We start from the raw sequence: 26,637 nt of genomic DNA on the forward strand, positions 1-26,637 counted from the left end.
CTGGACCCTCAAGGAAAACGTACTTCCATGACATGAAGAGGCGGTCTCATAGCAAAATATCTCACTGAATACAGACAAACCACAAACTGTAATTTGACGTGTGGTAGAGCATATAAATAATAGCAAATATACAGTAAATATTAGCAACCAATATTATTGTACAAGGGGAGAAAAAAAAAGGTAATAAATACGCCGTTACTGTCGGCACTGTACAGCTGCATGCGACGGTATTATGTGGTTCTGTGACCATGTACTTGCACGCTCAAGTGTGCACACATTCACAGAAGAAGAATGTCATGTTATGACTACGAACTCATCTCCCCTCACCAGACATCGTGGTACCTTTCAGGAAGTGTTGGAACAGATCTGCAACCAGCTGCAGGGCTGTTGGCAATTTTCAAGGTGCTGAGGTGAAAAATAAAAAACAATCAAAAAAAAAAAAAACAACCCGACACGAGTTGTACAAAAAAAAAAAAATAAGACGTGTTAAAAAAAAAATAAAAATCTGTGCACGATCATTCAAAGCTCTAAAATGACTCACAATTTCAAATGGATTCATGGGGAAATGCTATTAGAAATAAGTTTCGAACATTTTAAATAAGGGATTGTAAATTGTGGATTTGATTACGTTGCTCCAGAATAGCAGAGGAAGTTTTTAAGGTTGTGATTCAGCAACACTGAAATCATCAAAGTGCTTTTGTTATTTTCCAGATGATCTTTGGATACGTTCACGTTTTTCCACCCAGAACTTGTGTAATAGTCTTTTTGATGAATTTGATGTAAAAAAAAAAAAAACCCCAAAAAACCCCCAATAATAAACAAAATATATTTGGGTTGTTTTCATGAAATTATTTGGCTTCACATGTCCGCTGTCTTTCTAAAACAGCATTCCACGCTCTCTTTGCTCTACAGTGTGCCACAAAGTGCAAATTGTGCTGGGAAGTCAACAGATTTCTTCTTCTTGAGAATATTGCCAGAATGTTCGGAAGACTACGAGACAACAACGTCCTCTTGTAGAAAACTGGACACATTTTACAGCTACATGAACATGTTAAATAAATTATAAAAACTCTTACAAAATGACATGGTTGTACAAGAAAACAAAAAAAGGCACTTTTTTTCCTCCTTCTTTTTTTTTTTTAGACAAGTGTTTAAAAAAAACAAACTACGTGGTTACAAGTAACCTGCTGACCAGTAGTTTTTGGTTGTGTTATTTAGTCTTGAGATATTACAAATATTCTACACGAAGATAAAAATGTCCTGAAGTGCAAGTTTGGAAGTCCTTTTTTCCACAGTTCGTAGATTCATACCGTCTAATCCCACTTTCGGTCTGTTAGGACTCCGATTCCAGAAGCGCCTCGGCAGTTCTCCCTTGCCAGGCAAGCAAAAACATACCGCAACAGGGTTTCTGAGCCTTGTTTGCAGGGGGTTTACCCAGCATTCAGACAGGCCTTGGTTGCCAAATAGCTCCAAAAAGCCTCATTGCAGGATGCCTCCACTGCAATTAAAAACAAAAATTCAGCATAAAAAAACCGTCCCGTTCTGGGACCGCCACGGGTTCCAGCTAGGTTTCTGCGGACGAGACGTCGCACGTCGTCATTTCTGTCCCGTCCAGGTCAGAGGAACCGCCTCTACTAGCACAGTCGCTTCTGACGGCCGCGTCCGCCGGCGTGCCGTCGTCCGTGGTCAGGTCGAAGGGGAATTTACTCGCTGGGGAACAGTCTTCGCCGTGTTGGCCTCCCTCTCCGTCGCTGGTGTAGAAGGGAGGCGAGGGGCTCTGGGGGATCATGCTCTGGTACCAGTTTCTGTTGTCCTCCAGCGTGTCCAGGATGTCCTGGGCGTCCGGGTGGACCAGGTCAGCCCACGTCTCCCACAGAGGGTGGACGATGAAGTCTATGAAACTAACCTGGAACAGATCAGGCAGACGTTAGCAAAAGAGGAAACAGGCCAGGAATGTTAGTATGGTATGGAGTAGGGCTGATGTAAGCGAATTGTTGATTATTCTGCTGATTTATCAAGTAATAGAATAAATTAGAAGAATTTGACAAAGCCTCGAGGCAGATAATTTGCCTCGATAAATTTTAAAAATGGAGGTCCATGAATCTTTGGCTACAGTTCAGTGTGTGGTCTCTACCTGAGTCCTCTCTACTGAAGCTGTGTGCTTGTCACACATGGGGCTGATCTCCATCCCCTTCTCCCTCTCCCGATCGCCCTGGTGGAAGAACTCGTCCATGATCCTGTCGGTCCACTGCCGGTACAGATCCAGAGGCTTGGTGGGGTTGCTCAGGTCGGCGCAGTGGACCATGTTACACAGCACCTGCAGACACAGAAAGGCAGATCTGAGCGTCCGGCTTTCCCCCTTGTGGTGTTTCTAACAGACGGATGCTGGCAAAGAGCCGTCCCTCACCTGCATCCTGTCGGTGTAATTGTCCAGCAGCAGGACGCCGGAGCTGGTCACCTTCTTGGTTTCCACCATGGTTTTTAAATTCGCTAAGAGGTTCATGTGTTTGGACATGTCAGTGGCCAGAACCTGGAGGACAAAAAGGGAGAATATGAGGTATTTCAGCTTTATTGTCACAAAATAATCAATAAAATAATCATTCAGCTTAGCCATGGAAAATGGGCAATAGCAGCAGGTAGTGCAAGCTAACTACTTTGTATTTAGCATCAAATATTTGCGGCGTTTCTCAAAATGGCGGCTTTTCCACGATATTAAAGGGGGAGCATCTCTTCGACGATGGATGTCGAAATAAAAATACCCGCTCTTGTTTTCATTTATCATGCGATGAGCTGATTTGTTCCTCACCATGTCTATGACCATCCTCCGGAGCGTCTGCCTCTGCTTCTTGCTCAGGTTCTGGAAGATGTCGCAGTTGTCTTCCTGCAGCAGCTTGAAGCCCACAGCCAGGTGGTGATTCTCCAGCACTGACTCATCGTTGTACATCAGAGCCAGCTCAGAGTCTGCGAATGGAGGAAGAAATTAAATACCGCTCCAGGTTCACAATGTTGCCTTTGGACTCCTCAGACCGTTCTGGCAAATCTTATGAGTGAGCCAAAAGAAATAATAATAATAATAATAAAAAAAATCAATCACAGAGACTCACTAGTGTTGATGAGGAACTGGTTAGACACTCCTGGGTGGTCCACGTCGTGAATGGCTGCGCCAAAGATGGCTGCCAAGATCTCCAGATCTGTGAAGACCGCCTGAAAGAGGAAAAGAAACAAATAAAATAAATAAACAACAAAAAAGAAAAAGAAATAAGCTTCAGCTGGTAATGAACTGGCCAAACAAGTCGAGGTAACAGACAACAATTGGAGACCAATCCTTTCATGTGTCATCGTCTCTGGCATGCGCTGAGCAATGACGCAATGCAAGTCGCCTCATTTGAGACAAAATGGCTCTAGAAAGGGGCGTTGGTGACGGAGTCATTAGCTAACCGCGTAGCTCTACGGAAAGAGTTGGGATTCTGTCAGTTCTGGGCCACTTACGTCCAGGGCAGGCGTGGACAGCAGGATGTGCGTGGACTGGGCCACGTCGGCGGCGTGCAGGCTGTTGTGGTACGTCACGTCCGAGTGGTAGTGGTCCTCCAGGGTCAGCATGAAGGTCACGAAGGTGTCCGTGGGAATTTTGAAGGTGCGCATCAGGTCTCGCTCCTGAGTGTGGGCGAAGATGAGGACAAAAAGGAAAATGATGAGGCGGAGATGTTTTGGTGTCAAATAAAGCTTGGATAAAGCATGTTCAAGTAAGCAAATCATTTGTTGCGGGTTTATTTTATTTTATAAAAGGATAGGATGCATATTAATCAACTTGAATATGTTAAGTAAGTAGCAGAGGCTAATTTTCATCTGTTGATGGAAGGGATTGAAATATTTATAATTAACAAGAACGACAACATACATGACCAATGATTTATGACAAATGTCAACGCATCGCTAGGAGTACTGCAACTTACAGTAAATATTTAGAATAAAAATAAATGTTTAATCAATTACTGACGTGATAAATTAAAAGGAGTTCAATAGTTTATATTTGCATATTATGTTTTGAAGGATAATTTTGTTTACAGAGACTTCACAATCCATCTCATTTATGGTTTCGGCTGTGTGTTTTTTTTTTACTTCTGTTTTTCTGTTTTTATTTTTTGGGGGGTTTTCCTCTATTGTTTTTGGTCTGAATATTTAAAATATCTCCCAGTTCTAGTGTTGGGTGTTCCTTACAAAATTAAATTCCATTGGTTTTTGAGAGGGCAAATTTATTGACATATTGCTTGAAAAGGGTCTCAAAACAACAATATTATTCTTTATTGCAATAATTACTGGGACCATTTGTTGCCCAGCAAAATTCATAATCGTGACAAGCCTGGCTAGAACTTTGTTGATTTTATATACAGAGAAAAAAGAAAAAAAAACGTAATGAGGAATGTTGAGGAAGAAGAAGACAGGAACTAACCTGAAAGATTTTATACATGACGCAGGTGAGGGGTCGGTTGTGAGAATGCTCCGCCACTTTGAAGATATTCAGCCCCCATTTGTTAACGTCCTCCAGGTCCTGTTAAATAAAACACAAGTTCACATTGTTAGCCTTTTGTTTTGATTTACCTTCACCTAATTTGAGCTAAAAACACCTGTATAGCGCTTACTTTTGAGAGCAGCTCTTCCTGGTCTGTCTTGACGCCGAAGCGGTTGCTGACATTTCCCAATATGCTCGACGTGTGGTTGACCTTCTTGACCCCGCTGATCTGTGTCATCATCCCAACCTGCTGCTGCTGGCTCTGCTTCCTCTTCCTCTCCCTCACCTTTTGGAGCGGACACGGAAGCTCCAACTCGTTCTGCTTATCTGTGGGAGACACAGGAAAGAGGAGGAGAAGAAGAAGAGATGGTTAAATAAATGATTTAAAAAGGGCAGAGAGGTTGCTGCATAAACAGTTGTTTTGTCTCCACTAAAACTCCCACTGACTGCAGGAAAAACTAAATTAAAATCAAAAACTCCGAATGCGACGACAGCGCTGCGATTAAACGAAAGCAGTCGAGGTTTGCTAATGAGATGTTTTGCCACGTAATATTCTGGCGGCGCGTTCTGTGAAATGAAACCTGGAGGCGACAACAGTTCAGGGAAAAGTGGAAACAAAAACGGCTCATCCTCAGCTGAGATGCTCAGACAGAGAGACATGTTAATATGCGGGCAAAGTCAGGGTGCGTGATTCAGTCTGTCTGTCTGTCTTGCTGGCTGGCAGCGCTCACATGCCGCACACAGTGAAATGATTTTGATGATCATATGCACCGCAGCGGAGAAGAAGAAAAAAAAAAGAGTCTCAGCTACATCCTCCACAAAACCCAGGAGAATGATGTGTTTGAACCCGACGCGTGTCAGATGCACTGCAGAAAGAAAAACCCTTCAAAGACAAGCAGAGCTACGCCGTTTCCTTTTTGTTATTTGTTGGTTGAAATGCAGCGAAAGTGTTGCTGGTGACTAGAATCTGCTCTGAAACTGACTTTTTGTTTCCTGACAGTAAATGCAATAACAGCAGCGCTCTGGTGTGGAAGCTGTTGCTGCAGGAAGAAAACTCAAAGTTAGCTACTTTCATTATATCAGTGTTGAGATGTGCAAAGATGTTGCTATATTCCCATAAGAGGCTGCAGGAGAGCGAGAGAGAGCAAGACTTCTACTCTTACCCATGTAAGAGTAGAAGTCTGTTGCAATAAACAATAAATCAATTAAAACAGATAAACATTTTGAGGGGCAATTTTGTTCATAAGGACTTCACTATCCACTTTATTTGTTGTTTATTTATTTTGGATATTTAAAATGTCTTCCAATTCTAGTGTTAAATGTTAGAAATGAAAGTTTCTTGGACTTTGAGAGAGTGTTCTTGCATGACTATGGCAACTATATTGTTGATTTGAAAATGGTCTCAAAACAACAATATTATCGCTTATCACGATAACTTCTAGGACAATTTATCACCCAACAGAATTTGATATTGTGACAGGCCTACTCTTTCACACGGAGTGACGTTGCATCTGGTTCTGATTTATTCCTGAAATAATGACCCAAATAATTTTTTGCCAAAAGTAATACATAAATATATATATTTTTTGTAAATCATCTTTTGGCAAAAAAGACTTAGGTTGTTATTTTAGGAAGGTGACGATGTATAGACTGGAAAACATCTACAATTTTTTCCTAATAGTTTTCTCAAGCTGTTAGGAAAGCTTATGCTTCTTTGTTTTTCCCTTCCTATTATTGCCGACTTTAAACACGTTTTCAAAGAGTTATAGAGTGTCTGCAGGCTGCAAGCTAATAGAGGCTAGAGGGAGTTCTATAGGAGGCTAGTTGTGAGTCATGAAACACTGTTCTGCTTTTAAAGACTATAGCCAGTGCTGTTCTGTTGAATAATGCATCGTCTCTTCTAACTCTCCCTGGTCTCAGCCAGAGGTCTTCTTCAGACTGGATTCGACTGGTTTAACGAATCTTAGGGATCACTTTAAGTCACCTTATGACCTCTAGCTGTCGCTGACTCTGTTATTCCTGACTGCCGCTGCCTCACAACGCTCTGATGATCGCTGCAGTCGTTCTGTGATGCTGCAGTGCTTACCTAAGAAGGTGTTGGAGATGTACTCCGACACTTGGTTGCCCGAACGGCTCATCTCAGACAGGTGGTTCAGTTCCCGGTTCAGCATCCTCTTGAACTAGAAGTGAAAAGACAAGAAGAAGAAGATAAGAAACGGCTCTTAATGTCAATTTCTCCTGCTTTTATGCGCCGTTATGCGAGTCTTTGTTAGTATTTGATGTCAAATCCGCAAAGTGCAAAAATATAGACATGTAGCCATGCAGTCAACTGGTATTTATGCGCATTTGTTCGTGCCGCAGTCGTCTGAATCAGTGGGAAGGGATCTGGCGGACGCATTCAAACCGAATCCGGTTTGCTTTTCGAATCCAACTCTCTGGCGGAACACACCTTAATGTATCCCCAGGACACGGAGAACAGGTAGTTGGCCTCAGGCATGGTGCTGAGCTGTCCAGAGCCCCTGGCGCTCCCCAGCAGAAGCAGCGAATGCTCCTCTCTGAGTGGACCCCCAAGGCAGAGCTCAGCCCTGCAAGCCTGGCGCTCCAGAAGCCACCCAAACCACAGGGAGAAAGAAAAAAGATCCAAACAAAAAAAAAAAAAACAATGCGCCGTCTCCGGAGGAGGGGTGCTGCGGCAGCAGAGCCTCTACATCCCAGCCCTCCGGATATGCCTCCTCCCAGACGCATCCATTGTCTTCAAGGGAGACAGTGACAGAATCCCCCAGGAGACCTGATCGATGTTCCTATTCCAGGCGTCTTCTGAGCGTTATCCAGTGACGAGCGGCGGATGGAGTGAGGCTTCGCGATGGGAGGATGGCAAAAAGGCAGCCGAGGCGATGGGGGGAGGGTGGGATGCTCAATCTGCAGAGTCCCTCGCGGCAGACGGAGTGAGGAGTGTGGTGTCTCTCTCCGTCTTTGCCTCCCACCCTCGACTTAACGCACAGCAGTGTGAAGCGCTGCAGAAAACAAGAGCTGGGAGAAAATCCCCCTACATCTTCTCTCTCTCTCTCTCTCTGTCTTTTTCGTCCCACTCCCCCCTGCTCAGTAACGCAAAACAGACGCAGTGCACACTGCGCAATGCAAGGCTTTCCAAGCAGCAGACTGCTTTTTTTTTTGTTCATTTGATTAATTTTTTCTAATAAATCTGATTATTTAACCACATTTTCTTTTTACGTTTCGTTCCTATAAAGAGGATCGAATCGAGATGAGATTCAGGAGTGTTCAGCTCGCCAGCCACACAGATGCCCGAGTGCCATAGCAACAGCAGCGTCACATGTTCCCGCTTTATCATTCCCACTGTGGTCCCCTCTCTGAATATAAACCGCATCATATCAGAGCCGTAGACGGCGAGGCGCATGTGAACGCTCTGCAGCAAGCTGAGCCTGACATGAATACAAATGAGAAATGTAAAAGCTACTAAATGGTTGCTTTCAGTTCCTGCTGCCTAACAGGAAACATGATCACATCAAAAGTCCCAGAGAATAATAATAATGGCCACTGGAGACGCACCAATCAAGCAGCTATATCCTGGAGTTGGCAAGTGTTCCCAGAATGACGGGAAAATTTTAGTTTTTTCCTTGTTCATTAAATGTATCAAAACTAATGTGCCTCATGATTATTGATTTTAAAAGAATCTGTTTAAGGTTAGGAAGTGTGTAATTTTTTAACTACTATCAAATAGGTCTTCAGTCAAATATTTGCTGTGAATTTTCTCCTTTGTTATTAATTATAGCTCTTTGTAAAAAAAAAAAAAAACCCAATCTAATCAGTCATGATTGTGATTGGCCGATCGGACCACAAAGGAAAGTAGGAAAATTGGTATCTGGCAGGAAAATCCCATCGGTGCATCTCTACTGTTAACTTCCCGAAAAGTGAAAGCTGCCTTGACGAAGTTTAAAGGAGGGAAATAATCTCACTTTAGGGTCTCTTTATACTCAAACCAGTAGATCTGGTCTCCGAGGCGAACATCTTCGACACGGAGAAACTTGAGCAACTCCACCAAGAAGCCGAAAAACACTCACACACACACGCGCGCACACACACACACACACACACACACACACACACACACACACACACACACACACACACACACACACACACGCACACAGGTTGTTTGTGAAAATCAGTAAGTCCCTGACGATCAAATGAAAAAAAAAAACTGTACTCTGAATGTGGTGGCTTTTACTTCGCGAAAATGGGGAAACTGTCACCAACTCTTCTAAGTAAAGGAATTGTGCAACTTTGAGGCAAATGTCGATAATTCAGGGTCATGTAGTTCAGCTGGAACACGCAGGGCACACTGATGACATGTCAGATTGCCTGACGAGTTGCATTAATGTGTGCAAGGTTTTACATCTGCAGGGAGTTCTCATACAAATGAAAAAAATGCATCAAAAAAAGAAAAAAGTAAGATCAATTTTGCTGAAACAAAAGCATTATTAGAACAGATGGAATAGTTAGACTAGTAAAAAGATTTGAAACGTTTCCTCTGAATATGTGCATGTCAGTCAGCTGCTCCACGGAATCAGCTCTGACTGTCTGACCCAAATTCTCACGGTCAAGACTGAAACAAAGTTTTAAAGAAAAGTTTCTATCCAAGTTCAAAACAACTCATTCATGCTCTACTTAGTCTTTAAAACACAGCAGACGTTTTTTAAAACTCCAACCACAAAAAAATAAACTCACCTTTTTCCAACTTGTGAACATCTCAAAGTTTCTCTTCTGCTTTTCAGAACAACATAGTCCCATTGTCACTTAAAAAACCCCAAAACCGACACGAAGGAAAAGTTCACAAAAGGCCCTAAAAAAAGTGACAAGTGTTCAGTCCGGTGCCTGCCTGCTTCTGCCTCTTATTCTCTCTTTCCTGATGTGGCGTCAGGCAGGAAACATAGTGATAAAATGCCCTGACTGACTGGGTAACGCAGCCTACGAGGAGGCCCCTGTCGCTCCTCCCCTCCTCATGCAGGCCCGAGCATGTGCCCCCACCTACTTCCTTTTTACTTACCAGAGGTAATTCACTCAAGTCATTTACATCCTGCTTCCTCGCGTGGCCTCAGGCGAGCGGGCGGGCGGACGGCCTACTGACATACCTGAGCACGCAACACAAAAGTCCCTAAGAACGAGTTCAGCCACAAAAAAAAAAAAGGCAGAGAAGTGGTGGAAATTTTCAAATGAGGAAAATGTATTCCTTTGGGAAGAGTTTGAACTGTTACGAGCAGGAAGTACTGGAACTCGTAGAAATAGCATGGGAACATGTTGCAAAAATGCAGCTGCGCAATCTGACAAAGACCAAAGTGAGCCAACGTCGCCTCTGTCCCTCGCGTGTGCAGATGTTTACGGTGTCAACACCCAGTGAACCATGTCCAACATGCTTTCACAGTTTAGCAACAGTAAAAAAAAAAAAAGACATTTCCTAGAAGGTCTTAACGAGAATTACTTGAGAAAAGTTACAGTCAGAAACACGGTTTTGTTTACAGCCATTTAGTTTCCATAAAGATTTAAAGGCAAGAACTTTTCTTTTTAATATAATGACTAGAGTTAGCTCATCCAATCCCCTCACCACTCTAACAGCGAACCAGAACTGTAATTTAATGTCCATTACGTCTGCAGACCCACTGCTGCATCTGTTTCAATAACTGTGTCATTTTTTCCCCCTTCGGAGGACGGCGGTGCTTCAAAGCTGGAGTGGCCACACGTGAGTTAAAGTTTCTGACTCGCTCGTCTTTTGCCCGGGGTCTCACTCGCACGCTAACCCGCAGGGCGCAGAAACTCCTCTAACTGAACTCAGATGGTGGTGTTTGTCCAAGGCCGTCGCCAGGCATCGGCCACAGGAGTGCGGCGAGGCTAATGATAGTGAGGGTCAGGGAAACGACTCGCCCTCTCCCCCTTCTTAGGTCACCCTGACCAGGCAGGTGGTTAGCAGGGTGTGTGGTCTCCGTAAACCCCCCCAGACACACCTGCGCCCTTGGACGCTGGAAACGGAGACACCCCCGGCTTTGATTATGGGTTCAAATGCATCCTGCGGGTCAGGAAAGAAACGGGCTCTTTGTCAGCACTCCTGACGGATGCCCACCGTGCTGCTATAATAGTTGCAACAGAGGAACTGGGAGGTATGCTTTGAGTGAAATGAATCCATCTAATTCCTGGTGTTTCTGTAGGACTGACTGGGTTAGGGTAGATCCTCTAGTTAAACAACAAAAGTCACAGTGAAGTGTTACGTCTAGTATGCACTTCTAATTAATATAAAACTGCAGTTAACCCCAAAATTATCCACATCTTTGGGGAATTTAGTTTTAAAATAATCTTAATTTTTCATGACATTTTTCTACAGATTAGGGTGACAGCCAAGGCCGGACTTACATGGATGTGGGCCCCTGGGTTAGTTGGTGCCCAATCCCAATCTACTAAAGAAATATTACTTTACTAATGCAAATTACAGTACAAGTGGCTGAATACTTAAATTGGTATGAATATATTAATATGGTATGAATTGGCCAGAAACACCATGTTGTTCCCAAAAGAAATTACTATAACTTCATAATTTTCAAATACTTGGAATATTGCTTATACTTATAAAAATGCCAAAATATTAACACAACTCATCTGATATAGGTCTATGTTTAGTATATAAAGCACCATGTCTGCAAACATAAATTTATAAAATTATTATTTTTTTAATCTGGTGGAGCCGCCCCAAAAATTGGGTCTTGGGCTAGTGCCCCTGTAAACCCTTTCTAAAGTTTGACCCAGGTAGTGGCAATGAGGCTGTCTATCTTCAAAGACAAAGAGAAATTGTCATGTAACAGCGCAATTCATGTGTGATGTTTGATGAATAAGAAAACAAAACAAAACAAAAAAAACCAACATTTTCGTTTTCCAGAACTGCTCCTTTAAAATCTTTAAAAGAGTAATGAATTTTTATGATTGTTTTATCCTGTTTAATTTAAGGTGTAATAATTGACATTCCCCCATTTTTTTTTGACTGTTTCTATATGTAAGCAAAAATAATGAATGCAAAGCATCATGGGTTATAGAAATAAAACTGGATGGCAACCTAATAAACTCTTACATCCTTTCATAGTCGCTCAACAAATCTGGGACAGTGATGAAACTGAAGAGTAACACGATAAACTGTTGACCTATGCACTTTCAAAAATCAGCATTGGTCAACAATGCCACTGTGCCTGACCAGGAAGCGGCGTTGCAGCAGGCTTCAACGACCTTCTGGTCATTGTTTTGCCAGCTCTAATGACGTAGTAGGCTTTAAAGACCAGACCTGTGTGCAAGCGCAGTTATTGTAGTCTGGAAAACCGGGAGTAAAGCAGAGGAGGCGGTAGAGGGTCCAGGGGGAGGGCAGAGGAAATAAAAAAAGACAGGAAGGAGGTGTCACGGTCACAGTCACCCATCATACGGTCTGACAACATCCCTCCCAATTCTAAGCTCCCCTTTGACCAAATGGACGATGAAATGGACAATACCCCGGCTGAGTGTTCATAATTTCACGCCGCCATACTGTCTGTACTTCCAGTGGGGAGGTTAAGTAATAAATTTAGTCATTTAGCTTAACTTTGTACAAGTAATGCACCCTCGTGCATCAAAGCAAAACTTGAAGCAATGAGTTCAACTTGAACATCAGCATGTTTGTTTAGTTTCAACTTAATAAAATCATATGTCTGACATATACATTTTTATTATTGCAAAAACTTTTATTAGACTGGATTTACTCATGTGTCACAAATTATGGGAATGAATTCTGAGTATTTTAGTCATTCAACGAGGGAGTGATTTTATGTTGTAGACACTGATGTTTCTAAGAAAAAGATATCAACCTCACAAGATGTTCTCTAATAGCATTGTTTAACTAAATGGTTTACAATTATGGCTTTCAAACAACTTTCCTGGAATGCGCACTGTATGTTCTCTCAGTAATATTGGTGATACTGTTAGCCTTGATGAGACACAATGGGCAACTCAAACATTGACTGAAAATCTTAATTTGGTAACGTAACATGCTAGTAAACAAAAGGTACAAGAATGTTTCATGTTTTGTTGCTCCAGGAAGCTAATTCTTGAATATTGCCAGCAATGTCTTCTAAGATGTGTCTCTGGTGACAAAAAGAACCCATAAGTCAAAGTAGGAATCAGTGTTTTGCCCGAGGACAGTGACATGAACTCTAACTGAAGAGTTAAAGCATTTTGCATGGGATGCAATTGTGTTTTTCACACATTTTGGTACATTTCTACTTCCCACGCCTATTGAGCCACAAAATAGTTGAAAGCCCATTACTTCATATTACGAAACTTCTGTAGTCAGCAATTAAAAAAAAAAAAAGTAGGGTTAAACCTATTCATTAAGAGTTTCTTAGTGTCATCAGTAAGCAAGGACTTACCATGAAGCCTACATTAGCTTCAAGGTTAACCTCAACTGAGCTGCCATAAGGGGGAATGCTGTTAGACTGTTAATGGGTGGATTATCAGCAACAGAGTCAGAAAAAGTTCCAAAATTTTGAAAATGTCCCATCATAGTGTACTATTGGCAAGCAAGCAGGATGTGCATTGCAAATTGGCCATGCCCTATAAGTGCTACAGTAGGGCTCTTCAACGTGTGTGGCGTGCCGCCCAGCGAGGTGCGCAACATCAGGAAAAGCATGTTAAAAAATAAAACGGTAATAGCAAAAAGTAACTGCAAGCATTGAGATAACTTCACCAAACCTAAGTCAGAGACTAAATGGATAGATTTTTAGTACCTAAACCTATGGTGAGTAAGGAGACAGAGTTTAGGCCAAGCAAAAATAAACAAAAGACAGAAGCATGACAACGATTATTTAAAGCTGGGATTTTCATGGGCTGGGTCTGAAGATGCTCAACTACAATGAAAACAAAAAATTAAATCAGGGCTTATCTGGCTCAGACTGCACAAAAAACCCCACAACAGTATTGTTTAACATAATAACAATGTTATTGATGGCAAACGACAGATTTTTCTCAATTTTTCACTTCTTTTCCAATAGTTTCTACTCTTGAACTTTAGCATCTCAGTCATTTAGCTTTATGTTGTGACTGGGTGTAGACATGAGGCTGTTAAAGTCTTTCCAAGATGCAATCGTTTGCAATTGCACATCTTGAAACTGATGATTGTAATTCTGCATATTGTGCAGCTTTACATACAAAACCTTGCTACTGTGTGAGTTGTTTAAATTTAGCAATATGTTTACGCTGGCTTACAGACTTCAGAGTTCACCTCAACTGAGTACGACAAAGAGTGTGTGATCTTTATATTGATATGTTATTGAAACATTAGCTTAGCAACGTTTCTAGCAAATGTTCACAAAATGAGGGCGAAATGTTTGCTGCAGTTAATGCCTGTGCGTGTGACTGCAGGTGACCTCAAATGCTTTAACTTAAATTTGGTCTTTCTTATAAAATTTTCTCTTTAGCTAATTTGCTTAAACATCTCAGTCAGATAAAGACAAAAGAGCCCATATGCACGTCGCACTGGACTGAACGCTGCCTCTATTCAGCTACGATCATGTACCTTTTGCAGTCAGCTGAAATGCATGTCTGCAAATGAAATGCGACCATTTCCATGGAGCAGGACTTACACATCTTCAGAGATAACAGGAACCTTGTTGTATAATATGTAAAACACTCTATTCATGCTTCTCCTATTTTTTGTATCCGAGATCCCTAAAGTGATTTGCAAGTGCGTCAATGTGGCAACAAACATTTTGCATATGCTGAGCATATGAACAACCACACAGCAGATAAAGCAGTTTTACAGAAGTGTGGAGGAGCGGAATTAAAACGGTCCTGTCATGATGGTGTCAGTCTCAGAGTTTGGTTGTTCTCTAATATTTTAGTGTTAAGGCACCAAGGATTTAAACTGTAGAAGGACAAACTGAGACCGCAATCGTATTATTTGTAAGCTTGAACACAAAGAGAGACCAAAGCTCCCTCTCTTCGTTCATCTTTGAAATGAAACCCGCATTTCCAACACAACTCCCGAAACCAAAAGTTGTACAGTTCTGATGTAGACAGAAAGCATCCTACCTTGTTGGAGGCCATGTCGCTGACAGACCGGTACGTCTGTATCGTCTCCAGCTGGTCCAGACACCAGTCCAGCTCCTCCATCGTCTCCATGGCCAGCTTCTGGTAGGACTCGTCTGCCAAGAGACACACGGACACGTAGTCAGGTCCAAGCGGATCCATGGCCGCGCTCGAGCCTGCCGACGGGGCGCGTGGCGGTCCGAGGGTAGCGGGATGGCCTGCAGTTTGCACGGGGGACTGGCCCGTGGAATGTCCGGAAGATGCCGAGGAAGAGGGGGATGGGTGCACACAGAGCTCCTTCATCTCCGTAGAGCTCTATGCCGCCTCAGAGAGTTCAGGGAAGTTGGATTTTCCAGACAAACTGAGGGGAGAGTTATTCATGTGCAGCCTCATTCTCCATGTACCCCTTCTTCCCCTCGCACTGGTGAACTCTACAAACCCCCCCTCCCACTCTGTCTGGTTCCCCCACCCCTTCTCCTCAGCCACTCTCAATAACTTCTCCCCTTTTCATTGCTACTCGTCTGAACAAGTGGCGTGAAAGTAAGGAAGACCTACTGCCTCCTACAGCCAACGTGCTTGAGACCCCACCATTGAACCACGAAGGACAGTGACTCTATATCTTTCCCCTCCTAAGGAGATGTGTGGATAAAAGAAAAACTTTCACTTTATTTTCACTTGCATGATGTTGTCCTTTGTATTGTGTTTGTGAAAGTTCTGTGGGTAAGAAGCGTAAAAGCACTTTGTCACTGCTTCAAAGAGAAAGACCCCGTTTCTTCCTCTCCCGATGACTTCCTTTCTGAAACATGAGGTCGTGCCTCTGCTGAACTGCCTCGGCTGCAGCTCACGCCACCGTGAGCCTCACAAACGCCCTCTTTCCTCTCAAACCCTCTGGAAGGAAGGAAAAAATTTATATCAAACAGCAACACTTGTTTGCACAAGCAACATGAGAGGCAAATTTTCACTCCCCCCACTGACTGGGGGAAGCCAGGCTAGAGCCTTGCTTCTGCCAAAGAAACCAAAGCACTTCCTCTTTGGTCGCGAACGTCTGCAAAACATGGAGTGGATCAGGAAAAAAAAAACACACAAAAAAAACCCTGGATCAATGTTGTTCAGTTTAATAGCTCTGCCGTTTCCAGCGATGACTCACATCTGCCAGGAGCGTGGGTACTTACAAGGAAAAAGACGGGTTTAAAAGAAATAAGACGTGTGCAAGTATGAAGAAACAAAGAAAAGACGAAAATACAAAGGAAAAATTTCTGCAGGGAGGGACCGTTGAATGCATCTGGATCTCCCTACCTTCCCTTTTCTGATGGAAAAGACTGATCTCTACTTCATAGGGCTTCACACATGGAAGGAATTTAGTCCATATGCTTAACACAACAAGACAGCCAGCGTGCTACTCTCCAATTTACGTCAATATAGCAGATCAAAGCCTTTCAAAGAACAGTGATGGCGTACAGATTTTTTACCACCACTTTTTAACAAAGAACAGCAAAAAAAGAAAAAAAAAACTTCAGACATATTGCACAGCTGAGGAAGCCGCCCACTTTGAACTGTGATCAGAACAAGATGATGAGAATAATACTTCGAAACAATAAAGAAAGTGAAATTTCTGCAGTTTTCTTTTCTTTTTTACAAATTATGCCACAGTTATAACAAAAGAACATTTGCTTATAAAATAGAGTACAAGTGGATGGCAAGCTTCGCAGTCCAAATTATTCAGAGGAACCACATATTCTGAGTCAAAACTCTCAAAAACGGAGTAAAACTTGACACTTTCTGCTCAAAGCTCCTTTTTCAAGCCAAATCTTGTGTTTTTTCTGTTTGAACAGAATCAAAGTAGATTTAAGGATTTGACTTTCAAATTGTCCTTGTGTGTCATTGAGTATGTGCATGGTTATTTGTTCTCTGTGTGTCTATGCTGAGGAGGGGTACCAGCCATCCCATCACAGGCATAGAAGGAAACAAAGAGAACCAATTTTTCAGTAATCTAGGTAACTGCTTATTCTTTTCAACCCACTTTTTGGAAGGCCAAAGAACCCTGTGTGGTTGGGTTGATGTGACGAAATCGGTTTTCATTGTCGCAGTTGCATGACAAAAATTATGTTATTTTGTTCTCAGTCTCATGGGCCATCCACGTCCCTGTCAATATTCACACCACCACAGTGAGGAACACACTGCCAATGGAGACACCCAACTTAGCTAAAACCAAACTTAATGCTGGCTGATAAAGCAATAATAAGATTTACTGCAATAGATACGTGATCAATGTGAATAGAAAATACGTCCAATAGAATATTCTACAATTTCACTGAACTCCGATCCCGAACTGCACGACATTCTGGAAAGGCTTTGACCTCTTGACCCATCATGGCCCAGCTAACAAAGGTTGGTGGTATCAACTCACTCTCTCACTTCTTTGTTACCTAGCAGCAACCTTTTAAGTAACATGCGCGGTAGAAGCTTCAGGTTTTGCCACTGTTCCTCATAACTGCTTAAAAATAAGAAGAATGTCGTGGAGAAGGAGAAAATGGTCATGTCATCAGATAGGCAGTAACTCAGATATTTTAAGTCAAACAAGAGTCAGACCAGCTACAAATTTATTCTACCATCTCATCACAGTAGCATCAAACAGCCACTGACGTCGACATCTGGCAGTGGAGTAAAAATACACAACCAGTAACCAAATATTTTTAGAATTTTATGCTGGTTAAATACTGACATAGTTACTGTTTGTTACATGTCAAATATATTGATTGTATTCCCATTTATAAACCCCCCACCAGGCTACACATTGTTTATTTCAGATAGGGGATTTTATACACCAGGAACATTGCCAGTAAAGACGGCTTAAGCTAAATTTATAGTTGGCGCAATGAACTGGGCGCGAAGGGTTGTACACCAATGGTGCCGTCCCTGCACCTGCCTGTTGACCTCATGCTCTATTATTTCCAGATAATGATGCCTGGTTGTGCACCACCAACTCTATGCAACGTAACATTTTTAACACAAAAACACGATCAGCCGCTGGTGGACTGGACTAGAATTTATTCAATGTATATATTTTTTTGTACAATGGCCAGTATGTTTAGTTATTTGACAGTGTTTTATTGTGCATATTCCATTTAAGCAAAAGTCTAGTTGATTGTCTTTGCATTTTAATAATTTGATCATATTTGTTGCAAAGGTTGCAGTCATTCAGTCTTGGCTGCAGGGTGGCCCAGTTGTTAACACTGTCTCTCTGTAGAAAAAGGCTCTGGATTCTCTGTGGCATTTGGATGTTCTGTGAGTTTATACATGGGTATACTCCATGTGCTCTGGTTTCCTCAAAAATGAAAAAGGAAATAAAATGATTTTTAACTCAGAGGTAGGATGTAACAATATACAGGTGCTTGAGATGTGTCATGAAACAAAACCCTGTTGGAGGATGCCATCTATTTATTTAAATTCGGGCACTCAAAAAGTAAAAAAAAAAACAAACAAACAAAAAAAAAACTGTTTTATGATTCAGAATCAACTGAAAATTTGACCAGCGTTGGAGGAGATGACTCAAAGAAAAAGCGGGGGATATGTTTCTTTCTGTCTAAAGAAAACCTGAGGCTATCGTTCTCTAACTGGAGTTGTGTAATAATTATATGTTTGAGCTGAACTTCAAAAGAAAAACCAAGTAACACACACACATGCACACACACACCGAGTTGATGGAGTGCTGAACCAATCATCACCTTCAGCTGATCATAAATGCAAAGCTAAGTGGGCTGACATTTCACAGAATCACCAGTCAACGAAGGAGTGACGCACGATCCGTTTGACAAATCTGCTTCCAGACAGGTACTTTTCCAGCGTGTTTTTTTTTCCCTTTCCTTTTTCAGTGGAAGTCGATTTTTTTGGGAGGCAGTAATGTTTTAGCCACATGCTGAAACCTGCAAAGAGGACAACAGACCTCAGTGTGCAGACAGACTCTGTCTGCATCCGCGCTCTCCTTCACTCCCTTCGAGGACCACAAAACAGCTTCTGTAAGAGTCATCAACTGCACTAACGACCAGGGCCGAGTCCAGGCCTTCGGTCCCACCAAGACACCTTCCCCTTACATCCTTCTCACCCTAGCCAAGTCTCAAACCTCAAACTATCTACAGCTTCTTTTCATCAATAATGCTATTCTAACATCTAGAGCGGAGTTTTTCCTGCAGTACAAGTATTAAAACATCACAAAAAGTATATTTCCTTATGTCTAAATGAAAGTACACCCTTTTTATATGTCGGGATATAATAAATTAACTACAATTGTACAAAAGAAGATTTCACAATATTTAGGCTGCACAGTGGCACACTCTAAATTTGCTTAATTGCTCACGAGGTAGTCTGGACCAAGCTTCAGCTGTAAGACAGACGGACACACATTTGATTCTACAATGCTTTGGTATACAGAGAAATTAGTCATTACCTGCATTTACATTTACCATATTAAATGAAGAAGCTTAACGGAAATACGTCAATTTAGAAAAAAAACAACAAAAAACAAAAAAACTCCCGAAATGTGATGGAAACGTTTTTGTGCTAGGATGACTTTGTAAAAATGCAATAGAAACCCTTTTAAATACAAACCTTTTTTTTGTGTTGCACGAGTCACAAGATCAACAATCGGACGTTGCTATTGGCGAAAACACAAGGAGGATGTATTTTGTTTTTATTTTTCCAACATGCCAACATTGCTAAACATCTCTACTTTAGTCAAACGTTTATTGTTCCAGATACAACTTTGCCATATACTGTTCGGAATAAAGTACCTCTTCCATAAAAAGCCACAGTTGTTCTATTCCTGCTCTCAAGAATTTCAACATTTAAGGTGTGGCTTATGAAGTTAGAACTGTCTTATGTAATTCTCTTAAGCAACAACAAGAAACCTTGGCAACTGTCTTAAATCTTTCCACTTGTGAATATTGTTTTCCCCTGAACTTCCATGAACTTCAAAAGGTTTGGCTCTATAACCTGTTCAAGATTTATGGAGCGCAACAATTACAACTTATGTCATGTCTCCTGTTTTTCCCTACGTGCGATAACGGACGGCCCCAGCAAAACCTGCCAAAAGTCCTGCTTTCAGGTGGTTTTCTTTGCTGATGATCAATCAAACGATGAGCATGATTAGTTTTCCACATGCAGCGTCTTCATTTTGGCTTTGATAAGTGAAGACAGTCAATTTAGATCATTCTAACATCTGGAAAACATTTTTACTAATATGAGATTATGGTGAAGTCCTTTAATAGAGAACAGATTATTTTGTTGCCATGATTTTATGCAACAATACAATCATGGCAATGATTAATTTAAAACATTAATCATTAATTTAAAACACTTCTTGGAGTTACCCAAAATGTACATTCATACGAAAAGAGCAATAAAGATGTACAGCCATTCTCAAGATGTCTTATTTAACAAAGCTTATTGGTACCAAAAACATGAACACGACACTCCTGACCTAGTTTATGTACTCTGTCTCACTCTCCAATTCTGAATTTATGTTAAGATAATGGTGATTGTATTTAGGAATCTACACCATGTTCCAAATTATTATTCAAGTGATGTCTTCTCAGATTTTCTTAAATGGTCAATGAAAATGATGGTCAGTATAATTTTCAAGTCATGAACTATTACACTATAAATCAAAATTTACTGATCAAAGCTCCCCAGGAGAACAGTATTTTTTTTCAAAAATAAAAAACTCAAAATGCAAAATGTTCCAAATTATTCTGCACAGCAGATTTTCTAAACATTTTATGGATTATAAAGAACTGCAAAAGGTCATTCTTAGAATGTGCAGCATTGAGTGTTCACATGTACTAAAATCAAACGCTATTTCAATCAAAACGATCTTAACAGATTGAGTTGCATGTTAACATTGGACCTTCTTTGATATCACAGCACAATTCTTGCATCTATTGAACTTGTGAGTTTGTGGAAAGTTTCTGCTTGAATTTCTTTGCAGGATGTCAGAAAATCTTCCCAGAGCTGCTGGTTTGATATGAACTGCGTTCCACCCTCAGATCTTCTGCTTGAGGAAACTCCAAAGGTTCTCAATAGGGTTGAGGTCAGAGGTCAGAGGAGGATGGTGACCACACCATGAGTTTCTCCCCTTTTATGCCCATAGCAGCCAATGACACAGTGGTATTCCTTGCAGCATGAGATGGTGCATTGTGATGCATGAAGATGATTTTGCTGCTGAAGGTTTGGCTCTTCTTTTTGAACCATGAAAGAAAGTGATCAGTCAGAAAGTCCATCTACTTTGCTGAGGTCATTTTCACACCTTCAGGGACTCTGAAGGGGCCGACCAATGATTCTCTCCCCATGATTTCGGCCCTTACATCCATTTTAGTTGAAGCAAAAATTTGGCATTTCCTGCCTACTGGAGACTATTTTCAACAATTATCTTATTGATTTTGAAAATCTGTTTAAAATGTCACTTTATTTGATCAATTATTTCCCTATTGTGTTTTTTAAAACTTTTCTGCTCCATAATTAAAAGGCACTTAATTACTTCCATGTTTTGTTACTAATGTATCTTGACAGCGAGAAAAAACAATCTAAGTCTCTTTCTGCATTTAAAAGAAATTTGAAAATTATGTTGAAGTGAAATGGCGTTAAATAAGCTGACGTTTTGTTGTCTATTTTTTATTGTTTGTGTATTAGAATTATGTCTGCAGATATAAGTTTGCACTTTTCATTCATGATTTCTTTTAATCAGTACATGAACTATTCACATTGAAAAATGAATGAGTGAATGAAATAAAAAATGAAATGTGACGCATGATTTAATTGGAACTGGAACTAGAGTCACCTACAGAAATATACGGATGATTATTACGAGAACCAGTTTTTCCAAGCATGAGTGATATTTAGTAAAATTTTAAAGGGCTTAAAATTTGCCCTTTACTTTTGTTAGTGAACCGAGTCACATCAGTCAAGAAGTTGCCATAAGCAGTTTTAAAAAAATGTTTGACGTAAACCTGAGGTTGCTAATTAGTAATGACTCGGTGACTTGCGCCTGACTAATACGGATTGAGTTGTTTTTATTCAAAAGTAGGCTAAGGCAAAACATGGTCAGTTTTCAACAAAAGGCTGAAACTACCAGGACTGAAAAATACTTTTTCTGATTTTTAAAAAAAATGCATTTCCAGAAACCCGCACAGGAGGATCGGGCTACTAGTAATCACTTATTGTGAACTTGAAGGACCTGCAGCCTTGAGTCACCGTCCTCTGATTAAATCTAAATACTGCTAAGCTATCAGCACGTATGCAAACAGTCCCATTCTCCATCACAACTCCATGGATAACGCGAGCCCTTTGACGACAATACATGCAACGCTTTCACACTGTTGTGGCTTTGCAGAGCTGGAGATGGAGGAGTGTGTGTCTGTGTTAAAGGGAGGTGTTGGGGTGGTTTAATGATTCACTGGTTTACAATGATTTACAGTTGCATCACCCCACATCTACGTCAGTACATCCTCAAATGTCAGAGGGGAAAAATAGGTTTTGCAATTATATTTAAAATGACACAAAAATTAAATAATCGCAGTGAGACTTTAACCTGGTCTTTGGGTGAAAAGTCAGCTTGGAGTCCACGTGACGGGGAAACGTGCAATTTTAAAGATCTTGGTAGTGATTGCCGACTTGCCTACAGCAATGTTGCTCGCACTCAACAAAGCTTGTGTCAATCATTTTCTTTGTGTGCTGGTTTAAGAAAACCAGTAGGTGTCTTGCTCTATACGCAAATATCTTCTATTGGTTTGGACCATTTCATAAAATTTAAAATGTATATTTCTAAATGAACAGACAAACGTGTAGAGGAACAATGAGAGATAATAGTTGCATTTTGGTTTAGTTGAGCTAAATGCACCAATGTTATTTAGTATTCTTTTATCTCTAAATGTTGAAACTAATAAGTGTGCGAAAAAAATAAGTTTGGAACAGATTGAAATAAGTTTGCTGTCACTTTTAATTGTTGCATTTTCCTAAGAACCTCATGGACATAAAAAAAAAAAGTCGATTCAACCCTGAAACCGTCCGTCAATCACATCTTCACAAACAACTGTCACTGATTAAGTTTCTGCATAGCTTACAACTCTGATGTTATCTCTTCACCTATCAAAACAAAAAGCTTTCAACACACACACACGCGCACCCCCACACACAAACACGCACCCCAGGAAGACCAGTCTGACGGCTCCTTCACAATGCTCCATGGAGCCGTTTTGGCACGGGGAAGTTTGAGGGATGGGTCGAGCTGAAGTTTATGACTGTGCTGACGTCAATGGCATAATTCAAATACTTAAGCAGGCTACTTGCTCTCGGCCCGCCAGATCCCTTCCTTTGGCCGAGGCGCCGGAAAATGTGAAATGGATTCTCGCTGCGGAGCAGAGTGGCTGCTGCAGGCATTAGTGGAGACCGATGGCCAGACTGAATATGACGGATCAGCTCGGTTCTGACCATCAGGCGTGCAGTAAAGCGTCTGGTCAGCTGTCTGTATGTCAAACAACCCATTCATCTCTTGTTTATGAAAACCCGTTTACAGGAACTCATTAAAAACAATAAATTGTGTATCGTGTTTCTATATTTGAACTTTTATTTAAAAAAAAAAGAGGATCAAATAGCAGAATGAAGCTATTTTCCTCCTCAGAATTAAGAAATTGTTCATATTTATTTAAGCATTGATGCAGAGATGCATCGGTTGAATTGTGATGCGGCCTACTTCGTGTCGGTCGGGTGCCATCCTAAGCAACCATTCCCCGAGTTAAAGAGCAATTGTAATTTTGAAAAAGCTGCTTTCAATTTCAAACACTAAGACCTGACTAAAGCCTCAAATGGAAATTCGAAAACGACTTGAACAGCACCTATGTGACAATATGAAGTAGGCTGACGGATCAGCTGCTCAAGTGACATTCAAGAAACAAAGTCGCAGATATCTCACTGAATCACAGTGACAGATAATACCTACAAATGTTTTCACAATGAATCAAAAAACATTCAATCCCTGGCAGTTTTCTACAGGATCTTATCAGATTTATGGTAAATGAAAAAGACGCAGCATTATTATAGCACCTAAAACAATGATTCGGATTGCATTCATTTCATCTCTGCCTGTCCAGAGCTTTAAATCAACTTTTATTTCCATATTGGACAGTGGAATATGGGGTGAACTGAATCGCACTAACCCTAAAGAATATTATTTTTATTTTTGGCTAGCTTGTTTAAAAAGTTTCCTGAAGTCCAAAAGTGGGGGATGTTTGCTCCCCAACTTTAAAACCTTTGAGGTTCTCAAGAAATGATTCAACTACTCAGAACTCTGTTTCCCTCTTTTATTATGGGAAATTCTGATGCACAATTCTCAAGAGTTCTCGATAATTGTTAAAGGAATTGCCAAACAAACCTACTTTGTAAGAGGATAAGATAATTCCTACTTAAAAGAACGCTTATAATTTGTCATGCCTCTAAAACCAACTCCTTAAAGTATACTTCACTCTAAATATTCCACAGCTTAAAGAAAAAACAAAACACTACAGCTCAAGCTATTGTGTTTTTACCTTTGCAGTTTCGGATAAGCCATTCATGACTTGCTTTAGAGCATGTTTACAAAAAGACACAAAAGATTAATGAGTAATCACCATTGTGTGCGGCCCCACGCCCCGGACAATTTACGCACAAAGTCAAGTATCGCCCTTTATTAAGAATGTTTACCTCTTCATTTCAGTCACTGTAATTTCCTTTAGATCTATCAGTTTTATCCTTAAGCGAAAAAAGTAAAAAAAAACACCCTAATCAGTTTGACTTGCTTATCAAAAGTAGGTAAGGAAAATAAAATTTATTTTATTATTTAATGCATGAGGGCAGCATGAGGGATTTCCCACCAAACTGGTTTCATTGCTAAAATAAGGTTAATGAGAGAGTTGGTGTTATGAAAAAGAAACAAAAAAACAATTAGGAACAGGTTGGGTATTTCTTTCCTTAAGCAGAAATCTGTGTGGATGCCAAGTTATTGCGTCACTACATACGTACGTGTTTTCTGGTAAATGCTCCTCCCTCTGTTGTATTGTGTTTCAGTGAAGAGGATCAAAATAAACGAAGAATGCATTTCAACACAAATGACTGCTTTTAGGTGTCGGCTTATACTCATGGATTTCTCGACATTGATCCATGTGACATTTCTAAGGAAATCTGCAAACAGCAGTGACACGTTTAGATTTAAACCCTGTTTGAGAAGCACCGGCTTGCGGTAGGGCTGTGCGATAAATCGAATTTATCAATTGATTGAATTTTTGGTTTCTGGAGATTTGAACTTTTGGAAAAAATCCAGTGCTTTCCATAGGGTTCTATAGTTTGGAGTGATATCAGTACAGCCAACGCAGCAATATTGTTTGACAAGCGTGTTTAACAGCTTCTGATTATTTGAACTTTGAATTTAAGTCGACTCTACAATGAAATATAAAAGGTCAGGCTAAAAAAAAAAATCAAATCATGACACATGAATAGAGCTGAAGTCATACGAGAATAAAATCGTATTATTACTTGAATGAAGCCGTTATTTTTGAAGAATAAAGGACTAATTTTATGAGAACTCCAACACAAAAAAATTTATTATTCATGTTTTTGAACTGAAACTGAGGTCAGATGTCTTTTTGTTTTCATTCACCGGATCTCCGCATCACTTCCTGTCTCTACTGTTCTACACGCTAACAACTTCAGCTAACAAAATAACAAGTCAAGGATAATAGATCAGTTGTTTCATAAAAAAAAATGGTATATATTTTGGGTTTTTTTTATGTTTGCCACTTTTTAAGACTTTAAAGTTGGTGATCAGGTATTGTCAATAATGTCTTCCAATGACACCCCAGTAATATTTTCTAAGTTGCTGTCAACTTTAAACATTTTTTAACTTTAAAACACGCTGGTGGACTGCCCTAGCATCCCTACCACCAGGCTTAGCAAGTTTCCTTGGGGGAACCCTGACGTATGGTTTAGTTGGTAGAGTTGTCTTGCAATCAGCATGTTGTAGGTTCAATTCCAGCTTTTTCTCATCACATGTCGCTGATCCCCTGGGCAAGGCGATTAAGTCAAAGTTGGCCCGATGTGCATGTCGGTGTATAGATGTGTGTGCATCTGAAAGTGTGACTGGGTGAATGTGACTAGAAAAGTGCTATAAACCTTCAGTCCACTGATGATTCATTAAGTCAACTGAAAAAAGTGATTATGGCGTGAACATAAAAATCTAATTTAACACAGTGAGGAGGCATCGTTTTATCTGCTGCTGACGTTGGATCAACCGTGGTAAAAACAGAAGGAAGTGGGGCTACGGCGCGGTGACCCACATTCTGCACAAGAAAGGCGTTAGTGGAAAAGAAACAGCATTTCTTCAACTTTGAGCAGGAAAACTAACAATCTAATTTGTAATCCCTTGTTTCTCAATTCACTTCTAAAGTCTTTCAGCCCACTAATCTTGAGAAGGTCGCTTCATCACTCTATTGCTGATTTCTTAGCCATCATGCTGTAAGTTATAGACAAACATTTACACCTCTGTCCCGCTGGCATTGTCTCGGAAGTCTTCTGACAAGCTGTCAAGTCATTTTCTTCAAAACCAGTCATACTCAGACACTGAGTTATTTTAAGCCAACTGTTAATGTGCCAACTAAAGCTTTTATCCAAGATGAAGCCCTTAAGACTATTTGTAATGTCTCTGAACATAAAACGGTCTGATAAGTATCTTAAATGCATCTCTGACAATAATAAGACTCCAAATTGTTGCAAAATACCCGATAACCAGTTACAGATTGACAGGAAGCAAGAACTGACTCTTTCAAATTAGCTTTGGATAAGAAGTGCCATTATGGAATGTCATTTACAGAGGCTGCACTTTTCTGATTTTAGGATAAGGGAAAATTGTGGAACGTTTTTAATTCAAAACAACCTTGGAACTAAAAAGGGTCTACATTAATTTTTCCATTTGATATAATAGAGCTAGAAGCTTGGATTCA

General features: G+C 40.7%; 1 protein-coding gene across 3 annotated transcripts in view; it reads right to left on the minus strand.

Annotated features, from left to right (window-relative positions):
* Positions 1-464: 464 nt before the first annotated feature.
* The window catches only part of LOC102226342 (cAMP-specific 3',5'-cyclic phosphodiesterase 4B-like), a 67,045-nt gene continuing 40,872 nt past the window's right edge, over positions 465-26,637 (minus strand). For all 3 annotated transcript variants that reach the window (XM_023335537.1, XM_023335536.1, XM_023335538.1), the window contains exons 9-18: positions 14,621-14,733; positions 6,597-6,690; positions 4,641-4,837; positions 4,451-4,549; positions 3,490-3,654; positions 3,105-3,204; positions 2,807-2,961; positions 2,408-2,530; positions 2,135-2,317; positions 465-1,906 (exon numbers count right to left, since the gene is read on the minus strand). In XM_023335537.1, the coding sequence (XP_023191305.1) occupies positions 1,565-1,906; positions 2,135-2,317; positions 2,408-2,530; positions 2,807-2,961; positions 3,105-3,204; positions 3,490-3,654; positions 4,451-4,549; positions 4,641-4,837; positions 6,597-6,690; positions 14,621-14,733 (1,571 nt within the window). In that variant the 3' untranslated portion in view covers positions 465-1,564. The remainder of the gene's footprint in view (positions 1,907-2,134; positions 2,318-2,407; positions 2,531-2,806; positions 2,962-3,104; positions 3,205-3,489; positions 3,655-4,450; positions 4,550-4,640; positions 4,838-6,596; positions 6,691-14,620; positions 14,734-26,637) is intronic.

This window comes from Xiphophorus maculatus, chromosome 6 (assembly GCF_002775205.1).
Source record: "Xiphophorus maculatus strain JP 163 A chromosome 6, X_maculatus-5.0-male, whole genome shotgun sequence".
In the NCBI taxonomy this organism is placed as follows: domain Eukaryota; kingdom Metazoa; phylum Chordata; class Actinopteri; order Cyprinodontiformes; family Poeciliidae; genus Xiphophorus; species Xiphophorus maculatus.